The 23,694-nt window shown below is 40.1% G+C and overlaps 1 protein-coding gene across 18 annotated transcripts in view; it reads right to left on the bottom strand.

Moving 5' to 3' along the window:
- The window catches only part of LOC115028126 (pleckstrin homology domain-containing family A member 5-like), a 204,479-nt gene that overhangs the window by 139,454 nt on the left and 41,331 nt on the right, over positions 1 to 23,694 (bottom strand). The window contains exon 4 of one of the 18 annotated variants that reach the window (XM_029461573.1): positions 5,502 to 6,226. The exons of 15 other annotated variants lie outside the window; for them this stretch is intronic. In XM_029461573.1, the coding sequence (XP_029317433.1) occupies positions 5,890 to 6,226 (337 nt within the window). In that variant the 3' untranslated portion in view covers positions 5,502 to 5,889. Of the gene's footprint in view, positions 1 to 5,501; positions 6,378 to 23,694 lie in introns of those variants that run through there. 2 more of the 18 variants (XM_029461576.1, XM_029461575.1) reach the window with 2 other exon arrangements.

Here is a 23,694-nt window from a genome sequence, read left to right as displayed (position 1 = left end):
ACTCCGCTGGTGCTCCTCTCTTGATTTATTACCTCAATAAACATTTTCCTATTGAGTTTATGTTTATGTTCTCAATGGCTTCTTCAATACAGCATGATGTTCATTTAGTAAATTATGATCCAATTTAGAGTAAAATAAACGATGAAGCAGGGAATGCTTTAGGACGTGGCTACCTTGCGATTCAGGATCAGGATAGAGGCGTAGCAATGCGTATCACTCGCCAGCTGCAGCTTCTCGTCCAAATGGCCAAAATGTCAAACTCAAGGCTTCAAAACGGTGATCCACAAACTAAGGGGTTACATCACAGTGACTACGTTCACTTTTTTGTACTGTGGTGGAACTGAGCAGTTCTAGTCATGTCATGTTTCATTAGTTTGAGGACATTCAAAATTTGAACATCTGTTCTCACTTTGGACTGGAATATATGGCAAAACAAACAATAGGCTAAAGTTCGATATATCATTTGGTAATGCTTCTTCAAAGCGAATCCTGGTAAAACAGGGCGGTCCATCATTTAATTATCACGTTTAAGGTACATATGTTGTTGGCTGCTGACTGTATATATACTGCTAACCCCATACGAGCTTGAGGGCAGGCTGAGATCCTCAGGTAGGTCTTTGTTAGTAGTTCCTGATTAAGGCTAAAGACCAGACCTTTGCAGTCAGGTCCCCTCGAATGACCTGGTGGTGATCAGGCCCCCTATATCGTTGTTTAAATCTCTACTAAAATGATCCCTTAAACTATTTTAGAATTTACATTTAGTTCTTGATTTTAGAGTATGAACATAGTGTTGCGTTTGTCTGCTAAACAGCTGTTTCCAAGATCAAAAATGAACTATCTACTACAACGTTTTAAGCCAATTAAGCAAACATAGAACATGTCCTTGCTTTTTCAGTTCTCAATCTTAAAATATGTACAGTATGTTAACCCTTGGTCCTATGATCACCAATACAATACACAAATGGAGGAGCATTTGGGTTATTCCAATAAGTGGCATTTTCAGACCCCAATATGGCACAACGTGCACATCCTATTCGGAAATAAGTATTTTTTTCAAAAGCAATGGAGTTAGAAAGATTTGACTCTTGATCACATATTTAATTAAACTAAGGCAGGGGTCGGCAACATGCGGCTCAAGAGCCACATGCTACTCTTTAACCCCTCTGCAGTGGCTCCCTGAAGCTTTGACAAAAACGGAACACCTCTTATCTTGGAGTTCGAGGTGATATTGTGACACTGAAATACATTTAATTTAATTTTTAGATTTCGTCCACTAAAATATGGGTCACATTCTCCTGCGTCTACGGGCGCGGCACCTTTCCCTGCAGGTGGCTAATCTTGAGTTTCCGACCCCCGGCTAACTCGGTAAGCTAACAATGGATACAACTAAAAAAAGTCTTGGTGGAAAAAATAGTTTCATTTTGCGTGGACAGATGCATTTGCTTTTACTGCCAATGATGCTGGCTTACCTGTCTGCTTGATATGTGGCGAGAAATTAGCTAACAACAAAAAATGTAATGTCGAAAGACATTTCAAGAACAGACACACAGCATTTGTCGAAAAGTACCGAGCTGGAGATGCGCGAAAAAAAACAATTTCTGAACTTCTGCTGAAAGCGGAGCAGAGCAAATACTCTTTCAAGAAATGGATGAAATCTTCAAACTCATCTACTGCTGCTAGTTTTATGGCCGCTCAGGAGATAGTACGGCGTGGAAAGCCGTTCACAGATGGAGAATACATGAAAGAAGCATTCTTAAAAATATCAGAACATCTATTTTCGGACTTCAAAAACAAAGATGAAATTGTTCAGAAAATTTGAGATATGTCTCTCTCTGCAAAGACCGTCAAAGACAGGGCCATAAAAATGGCAACAAACATCACCAAACAGCAAAATGAGGACATAAATCCAGCTGAAGTATATTCAATCACCTGTGATGAGTCAAGTGATGTAAATGATGTTGAACAGACAGCTGTTATGCAGGTATGTGAACTCTGATGTGGTGCAGGAACTAATAATCGAGTTGATACCGCTAAAAGAGTTTGGTGTTGTCCTAATAACAATTACAAATAACAATCTCAACAGTTTCCTTTGGCTTTCTGTATTTCATAAATGCAAATATAGTATAACTATAAAACTTAAGCTGTGTTATGAAATATGTGTTGCGACTCCAGACACAAAACTAAGGGGTTAGAGGGGTGTTCAGAAGGTCTGTATGAGTAATATGTTTGTATTGATTGAATGGTGCCAATAATAGGTTGATGAGTCTAATTTTCTATGATCAACAGGTTTCCTCTTTTACTATTTTGTTGTATTATGTTTTTCATATACAGCACCTTCTTATGATCACACATCTCCTCTTTTTCTCATTAGTTTCTCTCTCTGTATCATAATCCCATCTCAGAGTGGCTTCTCTTGAGGTTGGGAACCAAAAGAAAAACAGAACATAGTCCAAATAGGAGGGAGGGACCAGTTCTCCTGTTACACCGCCTGACCTGCAGCAGCCCAGATGGAGGAAAAGATAAATACGCATATGGTGACACACAAAACTACTTTCTCTGTGTGGCTGACATCACTGAGTTAATGCGAGGACACACCAGTATGACACATACACACCCTTAGTCCAACTCCACACACACACAGTGCTCTGAATTCAGGGTCATATGGAGCGCTGTGTGTTTGGAGAGGAGAATATCTGAAAGCCTCCAGAAATGTTTTGGAATGGAAGATGAGCCTTTCCTCCCGCTGCCAGGGGGAGAGACGATACAAACCCAACCGGCTACAGATGGAAAAGTCAATAATGATGTTTCATATGTTTATTTTTTCTGCAGATAAAGTAATATCTGCAAGGTCACCATGGTCAGGCCATGTATACTAAGTAGGAGAAAAACACACAGACTGTCTCAGTCTCAGTTCTCCATAAACAACACAGGAGAAGAGTTTATCTTCTCAAACTCTCATCTGCGTTGCAAGGACCAGCTGACATTTGGTGTTTTCCCTCTTTGTCTGGTCTTTTCCATCCTCGTATCTGAGACTAGGCGCCAAAACTCTGCCGCAGTCTCAAACACAGTGAAGGTATACACAGCACCTGGCCTTTAACTGGGATACAAACATAGTGTGTGTACGGAGGGTGTGTGAGTTCAAGGATGACAAACAGACCAAACATCACTATCAGGTTGTATTTGGTCCTTTTACTCACAATCCCAACATGTTGTTCTTCTTCTCTGATTCCTTAGCTATAGTTCACTGAAACCAATACTCTCCTGTAGTTGTAGCCAACTTGGACATTTCTTCACTTAAAGATTACAATTTCCTGCATTTCTTACAAAAAGTAAATAGAGGCGAGGTTATGTAATTGGTCAGCAGAACAGATGCCAACATGGTGGCAATTCGAATTGCAAGTATCTATTCAAGAAGTTATGGTCTTCAAACCTTTGTCAGGAGACAAATGCACTAATTCAAAATGGTTAACAAGCCCTTCAAACTACACGATAAAATACATTGTTTCTTGTTGCTTAAAAACATCCCATATGGGTGTTTTCTGGTCTGGCACCCCCCTAATCTCCCATCCCTTCAGGATCTGTAAGCCTCCAGGACCCTGAGGCAGACAGCAAAAATAGTGGCCAACCCCTGGACACAATCTGTTTGAGTCACGCCCCTCTGGCAGGAGACTGCGGTCCATCAGGACCAAAACCTCACAACACAAAAACTGTTTCTTCCAATCTGCAGGTGGCTTTATCAACAAGTGGGTCCCCACTAACACTGACTCATCCCGCCCAATAGACACTACATAGTTACATTAACTTAAAGTCTCAACATTTGTTACAATGTATTACATTACCGGGGAATTTTTTATTATTAAACCATTGTTTAACCAAGTCCCAAAAACAAAACAAAAAGAACATATGTTATTTAACATACACGCAAACATTAAAGCACATAAAACAAAACTCATATGCCCAGGAAGACAGACAGGAGGACATGTTTTGGACTATCATCTCTGTACATAATTACACATATTCTCCATACATTATTGTGAACTTTTGCACATTCATTTGAGAACATTTTGCATATTCCTGCACCAAACAGTTATGCTCATAATTTTTTGTACGTATTCTTTTTATTGTTTCTTGACTTATGTTTGATTTGTGTGTTGGAGTGCACCAAATACAAATTCCTTGTAAGAGAAAACTCCTAACTTTAACTTCAGTATTTACTTTAACCCAAACCATGATCTTTCCTTAAACCACACCAAACCTCAATGTGCAAATGAGGTACTATGACGTAATATAAAACTGTACTTATCTTGTCACATCATAAAACAGTGATTTGTATTGTTTTTTGGAAGACACAATAATGACGTCCTGGCAAAAGTAGCATCAAATCAGAAAATGCTTACACATGTGGTTCTGGAGGATTTAGTAGTTTCATTTGGAGAACTTGTTGGACTCATATAACCTTTTCCAGTTCTGCCACCACTATGGTTAAGGTTTGGTTGGGTGTAGGCACAGTAACAACTTAGGTTAAAGACAAAACAACTGCATTAAGGTTAATGAACATTAGTTGTCAAGATTAAAAGACAGCATCGTTGACTGTTGGTAGCAAACCAAAGACAAACAGTGCTCTCCAACGTGACACACTGTGAAGACCTCTCAATCTGCAAGGCCAAGAGGTGCATTTGCAAACAGTTCCAACATTAACAGCAACCTAAAAACAATGTCTTGTTGCAAGTTACACACAATATGAGCAAACAGTTTCTGTCACTGCCAATAATGTCACAGGTATCAGAAATTGCCAGCTCACATACAAAAATGTCATGCTTTCAATTGACAGGGACACGATTGTAAGGCTAAAGGTTTACTGCAAGTCAATATTAAAGAGCTAGTCTGTGGCAGTGATAGGGTGTGGGAGCAGGAAACAGATCTGTGACTTCCACAGATGTCAGATTAAGTGGGTTGAAGGAGTCTCTGCAGCCTGATCCCAAACCAGCACTGGGCTGTTCCCAGCATAGGCGTAAACCAGGAAATGGAGATAGTAATCTGATAGCAGTTTTATTCCTTGGGAAGTGGGTGATTTATCCTGGAAGCCATCCATGGGTAATCCAGTGGATTTAATCAGGCTGAGTGCGGAACTCCTCTTGAATGGGAACATAACCCTCCTGTTTCTATTAGCACCATGCTACACCCAATGGTTAGAGATTGGCTGTATATTCTTCTACTGGTGGCCATTGAGTCATTGCATGCTTGAGTGCACCTAAAAAAGTAGCTGGTCCGGTATTCTAGTAACAACTTCCATTCACAAGGCAACCTCAGCCACAATCATGATGGATTTCTTGCCATGAGACCACCAAGATTAGACCGTGTCTAAAATTAGACTATGTCTAATCAAGGATTCAAGGATCATTTATTGTCTTTGTCCAACACAGGGTTGCACAATGAAAGGCAATTGCAGCTTAGTACATTATGGTACACAAAGAAAAGAATGACAATAAAAAAAACTAAAGTGCATTTCTGTAGCCAATTGCATTTTTTTTATTTGCATCGGGAGGAATTGAACAGCAGCAACAAAAAACGATGGTGAATTCTCTGGGCAGACACAAAGGCCGACATCTTTACCATTCAACATTTGACATAAGGGAAACATTGTGTGAGCACCAAGCATCATTGACAATTGTATTTAAATATATTGTAAGGGATCACAGAGCTAATCATGGGGAAGGTTCAACCTAATGATGAAACAAGATGAAAGGTCAGGGAGGGATCACTAACATTTTAGACAGCCTCTCAGGAGATCGTGAATATCTACACCAAATATAGCAAAACTATTATTTGTGGTTGTATGAAGCCTTAAATTATGTCCGGTATACAGTTCAAGGCAAACCTTGTACATGGTCATCCAAAAACGTTTGTCACTATTGTCAGCTTACATTCAATACAAACACCCATCCTGGAAAAAACTACTGAATCAGGTACCGCGGCATCTTTTTCACTGCCGTGACTTTGTGCAAGGTTAGCATGGAGCAAGGGCATGTGGCCAGAGATAATTGAGCGATTCTGTTTCCTGCCTGTGTCCGTCCTCTGAAGGAGTACTGGCCTCAGACAAACAGTAAACACAAAACTCTGATACAAACTTCCTTTCCAAGGGGGCCATGTTTGTCTTCTCTCACTCGTGTGTGCTGCTGTATTCATATTCCACCCACTCAACCATTTAACACAATACTTAAGAGACCTGTATTATAAAAAAAAGGATATAATTCAAAGTTATTATTAGATAGACAGAAGGAGGGCATGTGACGTTCACTGTTTCTGTTCCTCTCTCTCACACACAGACTTAAAATAAGATCTTCCTGCCAAAGTCTCCCGGCATTTGGGGAAAAAGGCTAAACAGAGAAAACACACAAGAACACATCCTCTGTTTTTATGGTGTTATCCTTTTTAGGCCCAAACAATTCACTGTCTCCTCTCACACTGTGCAGAGTGGGAGGACGAAGGCAGTCTTTCAGGTTCTACACACAAATACACACATTGTGTAAGCTCTGTTTTGGCAAGAGCCATCTGACAAACACACACAGTACCGCAATGCAAATGCGAGAGAGAAGTATTTTGGATTTGTGGGACCTACAGAAACACTCAATCCACTTCCACTTTAACAGCGATGTTCCGATTTGAGTTTGGTAGAGTACACCCGCTGCAGAGTGCATTTTACCAACAGCTAGATTTTGGCCTGTTACTCACAGAGTTAATGTTGATTCGATACAGCACATGTCATGACCTACCAATGTCATTTTAAGCGGTGAAAGTGATGGTCAGCGCCAGCTAAAAACGTAGCAAACCCAGGCATTTTCTCAGCATTGCCCCAGCATCCCTATCGCTTATATAAATTTGACTTTACAAAACATAAACAGCAGCGATGCAACAAACAAAGCCACTATTTTCTCCCCCAGCATGCACCAGGTCTGAGCATCTGAAACCTATTATATTGTGGGTCCAAAAACACAAGACCTGCTAGGAAACAAAACAGAAAACAGGCAGATGTATTAAAAACCAAATATCTTACCTGGTGAGGAGGTGGGATGAAATCATACAGAAGATGGACATGGAAAGACAAGACGGAAAGAGAATTTGTTAGCTGAAACATGGAGCAGGTCAGACTGATAGATCACAATATGGATATTATTTCTGTCTTCATCTAAACCACTGACTTTCACAAATTTAGACAGTCTTTTTTTCATAGTGACGATTTTGCACCTCTTACTGTACGCTTACGCTTCAACCTCGCTGGGCGACATATCTTCCAAACTGAATGACAAAACACGTCATTGTCACTGCCTTCTAAAATGACCCATATGATTGGTACGACCTTGTTTGACACCCGTCCGTCACGTGACTCTTTCAGGATGCAGCATTCCCGAGAGTCTCTCCATTTGAGACCTTTCCGGCTTTTTCCGTCTCTCAAAAGGTCAGCACTGTCGAGTCGGTTTTTGTTATTGATCAATGGCACAAATTCAACTTTTTCTGTGTGTCTTGTGTCAGTTGACTTTGGCCCTGTGAGCTGAGGTTCATGATCACAGAAATTCTATTGAAATTAGTTGATTTTGCTTCGTAAATGCTGAGGTGACCATCATGTATTTCAGAAACTTAAAAGCGTAGAAGGACTTTAATATAGTTTATACACATTTTAATCAAAAATGTTAAATGCTAAGTGAAAGTTGAGTCTGGTTAATAATGAATAATACACTTCTGTAATTTACCTTCTCTACTATTCATTCCACTTAAGAGCAGATGAAACACTATAATACTTTTTGTTATGCAAGACTTAAAAAGCAGGAATAGCTGCAGGCTGCAAGACTTCAACATCCATTTTCTTTTACCCATAAAGCCTTGCGTTCTTTTGGGGGCAGTGTGATGTGGTGGTTTAGATTACGTCCTCAGATTGAGAACAAATCCCTCCCGGACTATGCTATCTGCTGCATTCGGGGAGGCACTCCTGCTGCCTGAAGGCCCAACAGTGAGGATGAGGAGGAGTTTCTTGCTTCAAGCTAATTCAGGTCCCGAACAAGTGATTGTAGAGAGGATTTTACACAAAACCTTTCATTTATAATTCATCCACACACCATACTTTCCTGTCCTACTGATATCATCATCACCCAGTATGTTGCATATAGAATTATGTACTGGTTATAGTGTTTGTTTTTCTGAAACTCGGTTTGGTTTATCAGTGACTCTTGAGCAGTGCGTGCGTGCGTGCGTGTGTGTCTCTAATGACAGGGCTGATCAACCACCAGCCATCAGGACTGTAGGACACACACACACACACACACACACACAATGTAACTGCTACTTCCTTCCTTCCACCTACGTGCACACACGCGCAGCAAAAACTCCTTACACACATCTGTCACACTGTAAATATTTCAGCGACCTTATGAGACTTGTCATCTGATTTCAGCAAACACAATCGAGCACTGTGTTAGAGCCAAACCGCACGCACACGCACACGCACACACGCGCGCGCGCACACACGCACACACACACACACACACACACACACACACACACACACACACACACACACACACACACACACACACACACACACACACACACACACACCTTTGTCTTCAAACAGTCCAAACTGGTCCAACAGAAGAAATAAAAAAAAGAATTTTAAATTTGTGTTCAATGCCCATTTGGTAATAACAACATCATTCCTCACCCAGTATAGCAATGCTCTTATATTGGTCACCCATACATGAAATTTGGGATTTTTTGAAAACATCAAGTTGGACTTGTAAACATCAAGTTTGAGTTCTGAAATGGCAAACTTTTTCTGGCATTTTCCAAACAAAGTGACACATTGGAATAATAATCTATAATATGACACTACCGACCGAGACAGCTACAGCTGAAAGAGATGATGCCAGGACTTTTGACTCCATGATAACTAATCTGAATTTCCACTGGGGACGGGGAGGGGACATGTCTCCCTCACTTTTATTGTTTCAGCTTGATTTTCCCTGGGTTTTGTCTCTTAGGCTGCTACATGTAGGGTCTGCTCTACCTAAATCAGTGTAACTCATTGCGCGGCTCGCGAGCCTCCTGCGGCTCGCCAAGCTTTAATTGGTGGCTCGCATGGCAGTGGGCTAAATAAAGGGGTAATAGATATGACTGCAGTCAATACAGATATTTCATAAAAACAAGCAGGGCTATTACATATAACCCATTAAAACACAGTGTCTGCTCTATTAGCCTACAAATAATACATAATAATAATTGATAAAAGATGCAAATATAGACTAGAAACAAGATATTTAAACTTGCTAGGCACTACACTGACTCACTGCGGAGTTGCCAGTTTTGGCGGTCTATCCAGCACTACAATGGCGAATATGCTCTTGGACGGGTGGATACGTGGTGGGCTAGTAAAGAAATAAATAAACTTAAGCTCATTAAAAATATGTTATCATAAGCATTATTATGAATATGCACATTTGCTAAAAAATCATTTATATCGCTAAATTTTAATATTTAAATTGGAGGATACTACGACCAACCTGGCACTTCATACGTTGTGTTAGCTTGGCTCCGGTCGACTCGTTTCACCATTTCATGCTAGTTCACGTGTGTTTCTACAATTAATCAATTTCTTATTAAAAAAAGTTGCACACCAGTTAAACAGAAACAAACCGTGACAAACGAGGAAAATTAAGATTTGGCTTTGGTGCATCAAACCACAGTGGAATCGAGAGGAAGATGCTGGAGATGGGGTTTGTGGACAGACAACAGCTTGCTCCCGTTAAAATAGAAGAAAGGCACGAGCCATACAAGACGAGCAAAGGAAATTTCAAGACAAGTGGACAGAGGAATTGTTATTTGTCCTTCACGAGTCGAACCCTTCGTGCTTAATGTGCAAATAAACCCGCTCTGGTTTCAAGCGAAGTCATTTGGAGCGGCATTTCTAAACGACGCATCCACAATTCAACGGAAATTTACGCACCTGGAAGTGAAATTAGTAAATATAATAGAGCAGCCTTCTTCTGTTTCTGGACACCAAAGGCTCAAACACAGGACAACTAATACAGCTGAACGATTAACTGAGGCATCTTTTGAGATCGCATGGAATTTGGCTCGGGCAAAAAATCCTTCTCAAACATTGTGAAAGACTATTTTTTGGCTTCAGCAGCTATATTGTTTGCAGAGTTTGACAACATCATCCCAGTATTAAGCTAATCCTGCTTTTATTGAATGTATTGGTTGGCTGCATTGGATATTGTATGTTCTGGGTGAGATGACAGATTAATAAGCAGACAGGCTTCTTATGACTGGATGTTGCTTTTCATACTTTGCGGTAAAAGTGGCTCTCCTATTGACTTTGTCCAATCAATGTGGATCTCATGTAAAAAATAGTGAAGACCACAGACCTAAATGCTTGAGGATGTTTGGGCTGTAATGAAGTACCTGCAGACACTATTCACAGGTAAAAAAAAAAAAAAAGGAATGTCAACTACGTTTTCTAGGTAAAGAAATGTATTTGCAGTTTGTATTAGAAATCAGTGTTTACCTAGGTTTACTTCTTTGGGGGGGGCGCTGTGGTCCGTGCGACCGGGGGGGGGGGGGAGGTTTTATTTGTAGTTCCCTCCTCTCCTTTCCTCCGCTCTGTCTCTGATAAATGTAAAACACGGTCTGGGGGCTTGTTGCCTTATATCCTCGACTCCATTTGTAAATAAGTTCAGGGTGGGGTGAAAAGAATGGCAGGTAAACAGTTAAGTCCTGCACTGTTGCATTGAGCTGCTCATTACTGAATCACTCTTTAATGATTGCAACGGCTGTGTTGTGTGGTTGTCCATGAGCATGTCTAAAGCCACAATACATTACAACATTTTGTGAACTTCACTAGGCGGTAACAGCACTGCGTCAGGAACAAAAGGCTGCTGATGAGATGAGGAAATATGATCTTGGAAGGTTGGTTTGAGTTTGGTTTATCAGACATTGTCACTGGAAATAATTCAGTGCAATTAGTACAGTAAAGCACAATGTTCTGCTCCCGTTGCTTGGAACCAGCTGCAAAAAGAGCTGAAACTCAGAGAGCTGGTCTCTCTGAACAGACTTAAAGTGACTCTTAATGACATTGAAGCCGCTGTGTCTGTAAATGCTTTGATTGTTAATGTTATGATTATGATTGTGATTGTGTTGTGATTGTGACTGTTTTTACTGTGCTGCTGCCTATTTTGGCCAGGACTCTCTTGAAAAAGAGATTTATAATCTCAATGAGACCTATCCTGGTAAAAAAAAACAGTTTTTTCTTATACTACTTCTGAAACCAAACCAACCATTTGAGGGCAATCCAGGTAAATCCAAATAAAGACAGACGAGGCTTTTTTGCTTATTTCAAAAATCATCATTTCTTTCTTGATCCTTCTAAAAAAAACTATTAAAAGTATTGTTGAAGGGCTGCAACTAAACATTATTTTCACTTTTCACTTATTATTCACACCCCAGACAGTAAGGTCATCCCACAGCTGTTTCACTACAGCCACATTTTAAAACAACAATCTGATAAAATCCTGTTATTATCTCAGAATACTATTAGCCTTTTAATTGTCTGGTGAGTGTCATGATTCATATTGTTGAGCGAGACTTTATGAAATGTTAAATGATCTGTCAGAGGATGAACGTGTCAGCGACAGAATAAGTTTACTCAGTTTGGAACATATCCTTACAAATCATCCACACCCCTTCCTCCCACGTTGCCGTGGCACGCACACACACACACACACACACACACACACACACACACACACACACACACACACACACACACACACACACACACACACACACACACACACACACACACACACACAAAATAGCATTCAGAGCCAACAGCTCTTTCCTGTAATTATCCCCAAGCCAGAGGTCTGACACATTTAAATTTGTGTGTGTGTGTGTTTGAGGCAATGGGTGGGTAAGAGCAGAGAGTGTGACTTCTTTCCAAAACACAAGACCACCACAGATGAAAACTAAAGTATGCACAATATGCACACAGTCAGATGACTTTCTAGAACAGAACATCCAGAAATCTATTATTTCTCATTCTCCCTCTCACACAAACATAATCAGCTGTGTGTGTTTGTTTCCTCAGCAGGCTGCTTCTCTCTCCAGGGATGCTGACGAGACTTAATAAGAGCAGATGAGTGCTGGAAGCTGTTGCTGTGTTTGCTTTAGTTAGGGAGGACACACACACACACACACACACACACACACACACACACACACACACACACACACACACACACACACACACACACACACACACACACACACACACACACACACACACACACACACACACCAAACTGGTCCAACAGAAGAAATAAAAAAAAGAATTTTAAATTTGTGTTCAATGCCCATTTGGTAATAACAACATCATTCCTCACCCAGTATAGCAATGTATAAAACACAGTTACTTTATGTTAAAGCGGTGACTGTAACTCTTACGTTGTCTCATAACTGTTTTTGCTTTAGGTTATACGAGTCCAGGTTCTTTCCATCAGTAATTTCCCAATTAGGATGTAATTTACCCAAAGACCAAAAAGAGACCTGGATCTGCATTCAAGTAAATGGGTCCATGCATGTATCAGAGGCTGTGTGAGCATGTGTCTACAGTCTCCAGTCTCCAGTCTCCCGATAGGATTAAAAGGAAACGCTGCCCTTTTGAACCGCCATGTTTTGTGCCACTCTCTGTGCCACTCTCTGTGCACGCTGCAAAAATTAGGTCTTAATCCCCGACTGCCTTTTAAATCTCTAACGCTCGGTCACCGCAACGAGCTTCAACACAGCACAACAGCTGGTGTCTTCGCCTTTTAACTAAAACCGTGTCACATCTCCACCACGTGACCATTTGACGTTAGATATAAAGAGAGATATAAAAAATGTAATCTGCATCTTTCGAGCGACTTCTCTGTGACACAGTGTGAGGAGAGGACGGGGTGATATTACGAAGAGAAGGGGGATAAAAAAGAAAAAAGAGCACACTCTAAAGTCAAACACTCTCTGCATGCTAAGTGTTTAGCTCCCTAAATCCGCGCCAGCTTTATTGGAGAGGCAACACACCGTACACTGGAAAACACAGCTCGCTGACATTTCATGTAAATGAAAAGAGGGACTCTGCTGCCTTTTGTAAGCATTACAAATACATCCAGGGGAACTAAACATGTGGAGAAAGACGACATCAAACATAGACCAAATATAATGTCCTGACAGTATCAATTAAGTATCTCAACCACAACTAAATTTCAGCTATGTGTTTTTAAAGGGTCATGGTACCAATTGCACCCTTAAATAGGTAATTCTGTTTTAAAACCGTGGTATTATTTTTATTGGCCATCTTGCCTAGTGGTAATAATAAAATTTTACTCACTAAATTAAAGGGTAAGTCTGCTTTTTCTATATTTTCTTACTATCTACGAACTACATGAAAAGCCCCAAAACTTCACAGTCCGTCTCTCACTACTCACTACCGACTTTACTCTCAACCCTCAAGCCCACTGGTTCCTTCTGAAGACATACATCTTTAAATACATCTAACAAATGTATATATATATAATTTATTTATTTTTTCAGCAATTTCCTAAAACAGCTGGTCATTGTAGTTTTTAATAAATGTTACCCAAATGTAATTAAATAGTGCATTTGTGGGGGACTATTTTCAGCAGTGGATTAATCCACATTTGGTGCTCTAGTGAGTATTTGGGGCAGCAGGACGGTGTATGTGGGATTGAATCATAATAAATTACAGTGTGTGTGTGTGTGTGTGTGTGTGTGTGTGTGTGTGTGTGTGTGTGTGTGTCTCCTCCCTGTGTAATGAGGGAACATGTCACATCAGTGGAGTTCTATGGCACAGAGGAATATCAGGCTTTGATACACACACACACACAATACTTGTTAGTAGAATACATTCATTGTTGGTCTGGTTCTGCACGTGGCATTAGATGACTATAAAAGGAATATAGAATATGTCCAGGCGTTTCCTTTATCTAATGGGAGGTACTGTAGAGGCTTTCAGAGTCAATGTTACTCAGCTACAACTAGTGTTTTCACCAAACCAAAATTATGACTTTGATATGATACCTGCCTAAAGTATCTCGATACCGATACAAATACAGTTGACTTTCTGTCAATTACCTATTGATTTAATATTAATGTCCTAATTTATTCTTAGGAAGTTACCTTAAAAGAACTATGTGATTGCCAGCCACTGGTATGTTTTCACCTTGTGAGTCTGTGTGTGTGTGTGTGTCATTATAGGAAAAAGTGCTCCTGGAGACACCTACTGTAGTGGGAACTACCACAAAAGCAGGTTTTGAGTACTTTGGCAGGTGTTTATGTTTCTGTCTCTCTGTCTGTCTATGGACAGATTTTGTCACCGCGATCAACTGTTGTTGAGATCAAAATGAAGGTTACGATAGAAAATGGCAGAGATCCGAGCAAGGGTAGCCAAGGTCAGATTTGGTAAGACAGGAGTTCTTTTTAAGAAAAACTTTGTTCAAACCCAAATAAAAATTAATTATTTATCATTTATCAGCATATATGCACGATTGCTTGCCCTTTCAGAAATTTCACATTTATTATTTATTCATTGTTGTGAAAAGTCTTATCAGTTTATGAGTTTGTTTGTTCAGACGGATATTTTTCTACATTTAAGAAACATTTTATTCGCTCAAAAACAAACCTAAAACAAATGCAATGAGTGGTGTTTTCTTTCTTTTTTCAGAGAACAGAGAACAGAGAGACACACACCACAACACACATGGAATAATGAGGAAACTCCAGGAAGGCCAGCCACACCCGCTGTGTCTGTCGACCCTGGTACTGACAATTCTGCTTGATGCTGACACACACACACACGCACGCACACACACAAACACACACGGTCACACACTCAGCTCCCGCTTGTTGGTTATTGTATCATATGGACTGTTTGTTTTCAATCTGTAAACCCTGCAGGTGCTGGCACGCACAAACACACACACAAACACAAACACACACACACACACACACACACACACACACACACACACACACAGCCAGAGGGAGCCGTATGACCTGTGGCCAACACACCACATCTCTTACCGTCCACTGAATCATTAATTCAGACAAATACACACAAACTTAGCACAACAATATTCATAAATGCATACACATTTGTTGAAAAGTATGTATTCTCTTTATAAAACCATCCAACACACTCACACACACACACACACACACACACACACACACACACACACACACACACACACACACACACACACACACACACACACACCGTCCAGGCGCAGATCAATAGAAGTGCTTCTCTCAGCACACACTCCAGACTCCAGGCCTGTGTAGCCGCTCTGCTCTTTAATGATCACTAATTAGACAGAAGTAAAACATAATTTGAAGACCAGAAAAAGGCAACGGGCTGTTTAGAGTTCGACAGGTCAAATCCTGCCAGGCAATCGGATCAGAGAGGTTTGTTGAAAGCTTTTCAATTGAAGGCTTACAGTGCCGTGACAAAGGAATCTGTTGTTTTCTCCTCAATGACTAATGAAAGACAAGCACTTACATGTAGAATTCAGTCGTGTATGCATGTCAGGTATCATTTTTGTCAAAGTAGGGGTCACCGTGTCATACTGAATAGATGTATATTTAATGCAAGGCATATTTTCATTTTACGGTTTATTACTGCTCATTCTAACTGCCCTGCTCTTTTTTCATACTTAATAATTAGTTTCTTTTATCGACTGATGTATTGATTATTTTCTCACCTAATCATTTGGTCTAGAAAATGTCGGAAAATCAACAAATCCATTATTTGTGCAGTAATGATTTTGCTGACATTATAGTCTAAAAGTGGGTTCAGATATTACATTATGAAGTCAGTGTAAAGACAAGGGAGGATACGTAATACATCCTGGGCAGTGCAGATTGAGGCAAAGACGGGTCTATCGAATTTGAAAATGTTGGTACTTATCACTTATTCTGTTTTAAAAGAAAAAGAAAAGATGAAAACATCAATGAACTGGTGAGATTTGAGATATTTCAGTGGCTGACCTGTCACATAAACACAGACACACTCCACCAATACACATCAAGAGTATTATTGTTAGCAATCTTACAGCTAACGTCTGTATGGTTGCTACATTGGCTGCCTAAGGCAAATACATACATGCAACAAAAACAAAAAAGGGAGTTAAAATGGTGCGAATGAAGCGAGGGAAACATTTGATCTGTGTTCATTCCCCTAAAGGCTGCGTTCAGACCAAAATTAACGCTTTCATTTGTTTTGTGCAGTGACCATAATGGAAAGGGTTCATCCTATGTGGAGCATGAATGTGGTCAATACATTTCATGGTTCTCATTAGAGATTTTCCTGTGTAGGAACTTAACATATTGGTCACATAAATCTATTTAGGAGTCATCCTCTGGGGAGCATGAATATCCACAGCAAATTCAGTGCTTGTAGCAATAACTTGCTGGAGAAGAAAAAGTGTTTGCCAAAGGGCAGTCCTACTGACTGAATGACATCGCCATCTTTAGGCATTGCTACTATTTGGGGAAAAAAAAATCTTTTGCTGTGTCTGTCAGGGACAGAAAACACAGGACATCACTTCCTGTGCAGAAGATGGTTTTGCCACCACAGATCTTCAATCCCCTGATGGCTTTGATAAGGACCTGCTGCGGCTCTGTACTACTAGAACTAATAATGTGTTTCTTTGTTTTGATGTTATTCCCCTCTGGTTTTTGATCTTTATTGATCCAGAAATGGCTGACTAAGCATTAATCCTCGTAGTTTCACACAGTCAAGACATATTCCCTCTTGGGAATTGCCCGCTACAACAACAGCCTGTTGCAGCTGCCAGAGGTCAAGTGTCTTGCTTCTGTCTACCTGTCTGCCAGACTATGTCTAGCTCTCTCTCCATTTAAGGCTGTAAGTCTGCAGAGACATGTCAGCTTTAATGGACTGCATATACACACACAGGGAGCGGGGGGTAGTCTGAAAGAGACTACTGTACAGGCCAGGAAAAAGCAAGGAACAGATACAGGGGGAGGTTTGACGACTGAACTGAAAAGCCTGTTAATCAATTCAAACTCCAAATTCCACTCAAGCCACCCATCAATCAGTGAAATGCAGATGTCAACATCTAGCAAACACTCAGCTGCCTTGTTCTTGAAGCCGTGGGGAAGGGCTTTTTTTCCCTCACTATTTGAATGTGATGCTTTCTGATGGTGGCTTTACATCGCACAGTTTGGTATAGATGTTTCTACTGAAGTTTATGCATTCAAAGGCAAGAAGCTTCTTTTCAGTTTTGCACAAATCAGAGGCTATTACTTGTTCGTATTAGCAAAAGCTAACATCTACACGGGCCTGACAAAATAAAGACTTCAGGAAGACCTGGTAAACTTTGAAGTAAGTGAATCAACACTGCAAAGCAAACCATCAGGCAAACACCAGGGTAGAGTGTTGAAGCCAATGATGATAGAATGAAGTGCCTTAAACTGCAGCTTCTCTAATTGACTATAGGACTGTGTGTCAAACCTCAATACTGACAAATTGTGTAAGAAAAGTATTGGATGGATTAGGTACGGAAAATGGTATTAAAAATATTTGCTTAAATTAATCTCATATCAAATATTTCCAGATCCTATTTAGTCAGCTTTAGATTACATTTTATTTTGGTTAAGTATTGAATAGTTTGTCCTGTTTTGATATAATATAATGTTTTTTTGTGATTTGGTATCTGTACCAAAACTATCATATTGGCACCAGGATCAAACATTTTCAAACGCAATACAGCCCTAATGATCACTATATGCTGGCTGAAGAAATTGTGTTAAATTGAATGAATATATCCCTAACTTCACTCCAAAACTCGTCCTATTTTCATAAATTATAGTCTCTAATTCAACTTCTTCCAAAACGTGTCTTATTGGGACTTGTTCTTTCTTTTGGTGCTGTTGCTTTCTCACTTCAGCTCTCCCGCATTTTCAGGTTCAGGTACAAATATATTAGAGTTCTGAAGGAGTCACAAAGCTTGTTTTAGGACATTAATCAAAAATCAATTAAATCTGTGAGGTTTTTGACGGCAAATATGTGCTTACAATAGCATCATCACCAATAACTAACATACACAGAAAACAAACTTAAAGTAACCCAAACGCCAGGCTTTAGAACATTCTTACAGGAAACCTATATGTGTGTTTTTTCCGAATGCATGTTGTAAACCCTAGTTGGGTAATATTAGGATTTATGCCAACTACTGCATCTGAACCTCCACCTATATGCCATACAGTATATCAGGGGTTACCAAACTTTATGTGGCGAAGGCACACCAAAAACCAAGCCAAAATCTCAAGGCACACCTGAGTTCATATCCGGGCAAAATCCCCTCTATAACACATAGTATCACCGTTATCACTCTGTGAACATTTATTTAGCCTAGTCCTTGTAAGAAGCTATTCTCCTTCACACTACAGAGAGCCTTTGATGCTCTTTTATCAACTTTATAAACTAAACGGTTATGTCATTCATCTCATTTATGTGCACGTTTCAGTTGCTTTGCGTATTTACATTCTCTGCTATCGTCCCATATCGACCCATCGTCTTTCTCACACCGCATTACAAAACCGTCCAAGACTGTTCTTTCCAATCCAAATGCTCGATGACACAATCAGTGTTCAGCTTTGATGTCTAGGTCGCACATAAATAGGCCACGCTTTTCAAATTTCAAAGAATCTAATTTAATAGGTCTAACTGACGTCCTCATTACGTGTGACTCAACCTTGAAGTTAGTTTCCCACTTTGAAAAATGACTAAATGGCTACCATTAAAATACCTTTAATTTCTTGATACAGAGCAAAGTCATCCTCAACTCTAACATCTACGCTTCCTAATGTTCAACTTAAACACTAATACTCCTCTCATCCTGGTATTCATTTTGATGACTAACGTGAGCCTTTAAAAAAAACCAAGAAGAAGTGAAAGCGTCACAGTTGAACAGGTCAGAGCAGGCCACATACCTCGTGGATTCAAACTATTACAAAATTCCACATTGTGGTCAGACCTTAAAGCCACAACGTCTAGACCATTGTGATGAGCAATCCAATTTCCTAACAAGATAATGGCCGAGCCATTCAGTCAGGCCAGCTCTCAAACATGATAATGTCCACCTTTTATTTCCCAATAAATTCTGCTCAGAACTAAAAGACAGAAAGGGTCAGGACACCAAAACCGCGCTTCCGACGTTCCTTCATTATTTCCTCTTTTCCTGGAAGTCGGTGTTCAGGGCTGCGTGGGATAAAGTGAGGCGGGGGTAGAGGCCCTCAAATGCAGTCATCTGCTTCAGCAAAACAAACTTTTGTAAAATCTTTGTAAGGCCAGAACAGAATCATCTCTGTCTGACAGCCAGAAACAGGAAGAGATGCTAGCAGAATAACTAGTTTGTCTGCTTGGTTTACCTTAGTTTACAGGGTTTAAAAACTAAAACGTTCTAAAAGTTCACAGAACTAACCCCTAAGTTATACCAGATTCAAGATGTAAGCGGTACATATACGTAAGTATCCATTCATTCTGGCACACACCACTCCTCCTCAACGGCACAGCAGTCAAGACTACAGACAGCACAAAGTTCTTGGGGGTGCAACTCACAAACAGTCTGACCTGGTCCCTTCACACCTCCTCACAGCAGCGCCTGCACTTTCTGCGCAGGTTGAAAAGAGCACAGCTCCCCCCTCCCATCCTCACCACGTTCTACAGAGGCACCATAGAGAGCATACTGACCAGTTGCATCTCTACCTGGTCTGGAAACTGCAACACCTCAGACTGGAAGTCTCTGCAGAGAGTGGTGAGGACAGCGGTGAGGATCATCGGGACGTCTCTTCCTTCCATCAGAGACACTGCTAATAAACGCTGCCTTACCAGAGCCCAGAACATTATAAAAGACCCCACTCACCCCCACCACGGCCTGTTCTCCCTGCTGCCCTCTGACAAGAGGTTCCGACTGTTGAACCAAAAATAACTTTTTCTCCTGAGCAATGTGATGTGAATTCCACTAAGAACTCTTAAATGTATATATTTTTTAGAGTGTATATATGTTATTTATATCAGCACCACGACACTTTTAAATATTTTATGACCAATTACTCAGTCACTTTTCCAGTAAGCCAGGACAACAAAATTTCATTTGAATTGTACATTGTATAATCTCGAAATGACAATAAAGTTTTTTTGGTTGATTGATTGATTGATTCAATCCACACCAACTCCAATGGAGAGATTTTATTTGTTTCTGGATGTGAAATAGCTTAAATGCGTTAAGATACTTTTCTGTGAGTAGCTTGTTACTTTCAATAAAAGTCTAGAGCTTCTCAAGTACTCGTCTGCAGTTGCTTGAAGCTGCAGTTTCAAGGTAGCTTCCTCCACACTGGGATTGATGGATGTGTTGAAATGGAAGTGTTTCTTTTCAGTGAGATGGACAAGTGACGGATCTCAGAAATTCTACAGAAATGCTTAAAAGGAAAAAGCTTATGGGAGTGGATTGCCCTTCACTAACCCACTTGTAGCCTCAATTGGAAGCACTACATGACTCACCGTGTTGGACAAAACAACCGACATAATATATAAACTATAAAGCTCATCCTGAGGGTGGCTGGAGAAAGGTTCATGGTCATGAAATGAAATGGAAAAAAAAGTTTTATCCCCTTTGGAGTATGAACATGCTCATCTAATTTCAAGGCAGTGTGTCTTTTAAATTATGATAAAATGTTCAAAGTAATGTTAGAAATAAAAGAAACTCATTTTCGGTGGAGCATGACTATGCTCAGTGAATTTTGTGGCAACCTCCCCATTAGATTTGAAAATGTATTGGATACATGGAGACATTTTGACCCGAAGGTGGGATTAACGGTCAGGAGTTACCACAAGCATTAGATTTCATCCTCTGGGGACCATTAATATCCAAATTGTTGCCGATATGGCGCAGTAATTGTTGAGATAGTTGCTCTGGATCCACTGTTTTCTCTCTCCATACTGCTGCAAAAATGGCATAAGTCATTTTAGTATGAATGTGTCACCCAAGGACCTTTTCATAAGGCTCAGTTCTCTTGAGAGTTGTCCAAATGCGCAATGTTTCGTTTGGAAAGTAAAACTAAACTTGGTAATAACCACTAATTTCTTCCACAACAATAAATGTTTTTATGTATCAGTTGACACAAATTATTGGAAGATATACACACTGCAGTTATTCTAGGATAATTTAGCCTTCTAATAATAATAATAATAATGAGCTCAAACTCCACCTTGAAAGGCAATATTCCATTCCCTGAATGTGAGTGCCGTTTCTTAAATGGTCAAAGTGTGTGGTAGGTGTACAATAAAAATAAAAAACAGCCCAGAGTACATGTAAGAAGCAATAACTCTGCATCATTTATCACAGAGTAATTACACTAATTAATTTATCTGGCCAGATGTCTCTACCCTCCCAGTGCAGTCTATTCCAGAGTTGATTAATTTTGTTAGTCGGGTGTGTGTGCATGTTAATCAACTCCCTGCAGCTAGCGTCCGTCAGGTGACTCCTCTAGTCTTACAAAACAGCCCTAAATATAGTTATGCTCCACTTCTCCCTCTGGGAGGCAGAGTGAGAGTGAAAGAAAAAGAGACTGGCTAATTAGCAGCTACATCATCGCTGCTCTCTGATGGTCTGTGTTTACTCCTCTCCATGGACGACAGCGCTACAGAGGCGAGATGGCGATTGGTGAATCTCTCCGGGAGAGTGTCTGCCTGCTGTGATTTAATATTCTTGTGCAAACACAGTTATAAGAGCAGTGAATGTCAACAGATAGGAGATTGTTTTCTTCACACATGGAATGGACTCAATGAGTACAGTTTAACCAATAGAATGGAAGGATAATTGTGGGTTATTGCTTTGGTTTTATCTTCACACTCTCGGCCTGTAGCCTGATATTAAGACTCAATTGCCTTTATGTTTGTACTTCATTTACTCAGCCTGACATTATTGCTCATGTTAGCTGTAGTGATTGACTTCTTTGCCGTAATTTTTCAGTCAACAGAGAAGCTCTTCCACTCTTGTAGTGTTGCACCGTATACACATAACAGAAAGGTATCGCAATATGTCGTTAAAAACTGTACAATACCACAGTAGAGACTGATCTCTGATGGTGCGTGCAATACGTGTACAATCAGTAAAGCATCATAGATACCTTTGACCTTTGCCTACCACCAAAATCTAATCAGTTCGTCATTTGACCAAATGCCCTCAAGGTGTTCCGGAGATATCACGTTCGCTAGGATGTTACGTACAGACAGCATGTGATGTTCCCTCCACTCCGTTAAATTAGGTTTTGTTGTCATTCTTTACTTCCTGTTTTATTTTCTGTTACTCATCTCATCTGTCGTTTCAGTGTCTGCAATTCCTGCCCCTGAGTGGTTCCTGCCAATGTGCTCATCCACCTTCATTAGTCTCACCTGTGTCTTATCAGCCTGTCCCTCCCGATAGTATTTAGTATTTCTGTGTGTGTAATCCCCTCGTTGCCAGTTCGTCTTTGTACCTCCATGTTGATTTTCCCTAGTATTAGTGTTCCTGGTCTCTGATCCTGCATCTGTCTACTCCTTGTCTGTTTTGATTGCTTTCCTGATTGACCTCCTGTGTACCGAACTATTGCAAGTAAAGACTTTCCTTTTATCTAAACTCTTGTCTCTGAGTTGTTGTTATTGAGTCCTTTGCCTGAGTTCCCACTGGTCGTTACACAACCCGGACACATAATGCCTCCGGCATATCTTTTACAAACGCATAATAAAAACCCAAGTTGTAATAAATCTGAATTATCCTTTAAGTATTTGAGATTTAAAGATTTAATTTATAATTGAAATGTAAGTTGTGTAGCACTCACTTCTATACTTTTCACTTAAGTCACAGCTATCAAAAGTAGTTGCTTGCTTGTTTATCATGAATAGTCGCAAAACCTTTAATTACGGTATAATCAATTATTTTTACAGTACTGATCAGAGGAATTGCTATATTTCAAAAACTCAGGTTACATTTTGCTCTACTCTGAGTATTTCCTGAAGTAGAAGAACATTAGACAGATGATACATAGACACATTCTACAGAAACCCAGAAGGGATATGGAAGAAAATATTGTAAGATGGAAAGGTAAAAAAAGCCCAACTTTTGGGTTTTGGCGCATAGGTTTTGTGGTCTCTAACGCAACATTTAAGCAGTTTCTGTAAATAAAAGTTGACTAGTCATAACATTTTATACATCTTATATATTACAATACTCTTCATTACCTCTGCTTCTGTATAAAAAAAAGCACAGTGAAACAATAAGCTTTATCAAAAAGACTTTCCTTTTTGATAAAGCTTATAGTTAGGTCTGGCTCAGGCTTAGACAAGCCCCTAGTTATGCTGCTATAGGCTTAGACTACCGGGGGACACCTCTCTCCTTTCCTCCTTCTCTTACTCTTCCCTCCTCTCCCTCTCTATCTGTATGCATTTATGTAAATGTATGTTACTAACTCAGCATACAGTGCACCATCTCCGGAGTTTCTGTGTCTCTCATGTGGCAGGTTGCCACTGTTAAAGTTTACGTCTGGATCATGAATCGTGGCTGCACCTGCTGCCATGGATCTGCC

This window comes from Cottoperca gobio, chromosome 23 (assembly GCF_900634415.1).
Source record: "Cottoperca gobio chromosome 23, fCotGob3.1, whole genome shotgun sequence".
Taxonomy (NCBI): Eukaryota; Metazoa; Chordata; class Actinopteri; order Perciformes; family Bovichtidae; genus Cottoperca; species Cottoperca gobio.
The sequence above is the reverse complement of the archived record's forward strand: the minus strand, read 5'-3'. Positions and strand labels throughout refer to the sequence as shown.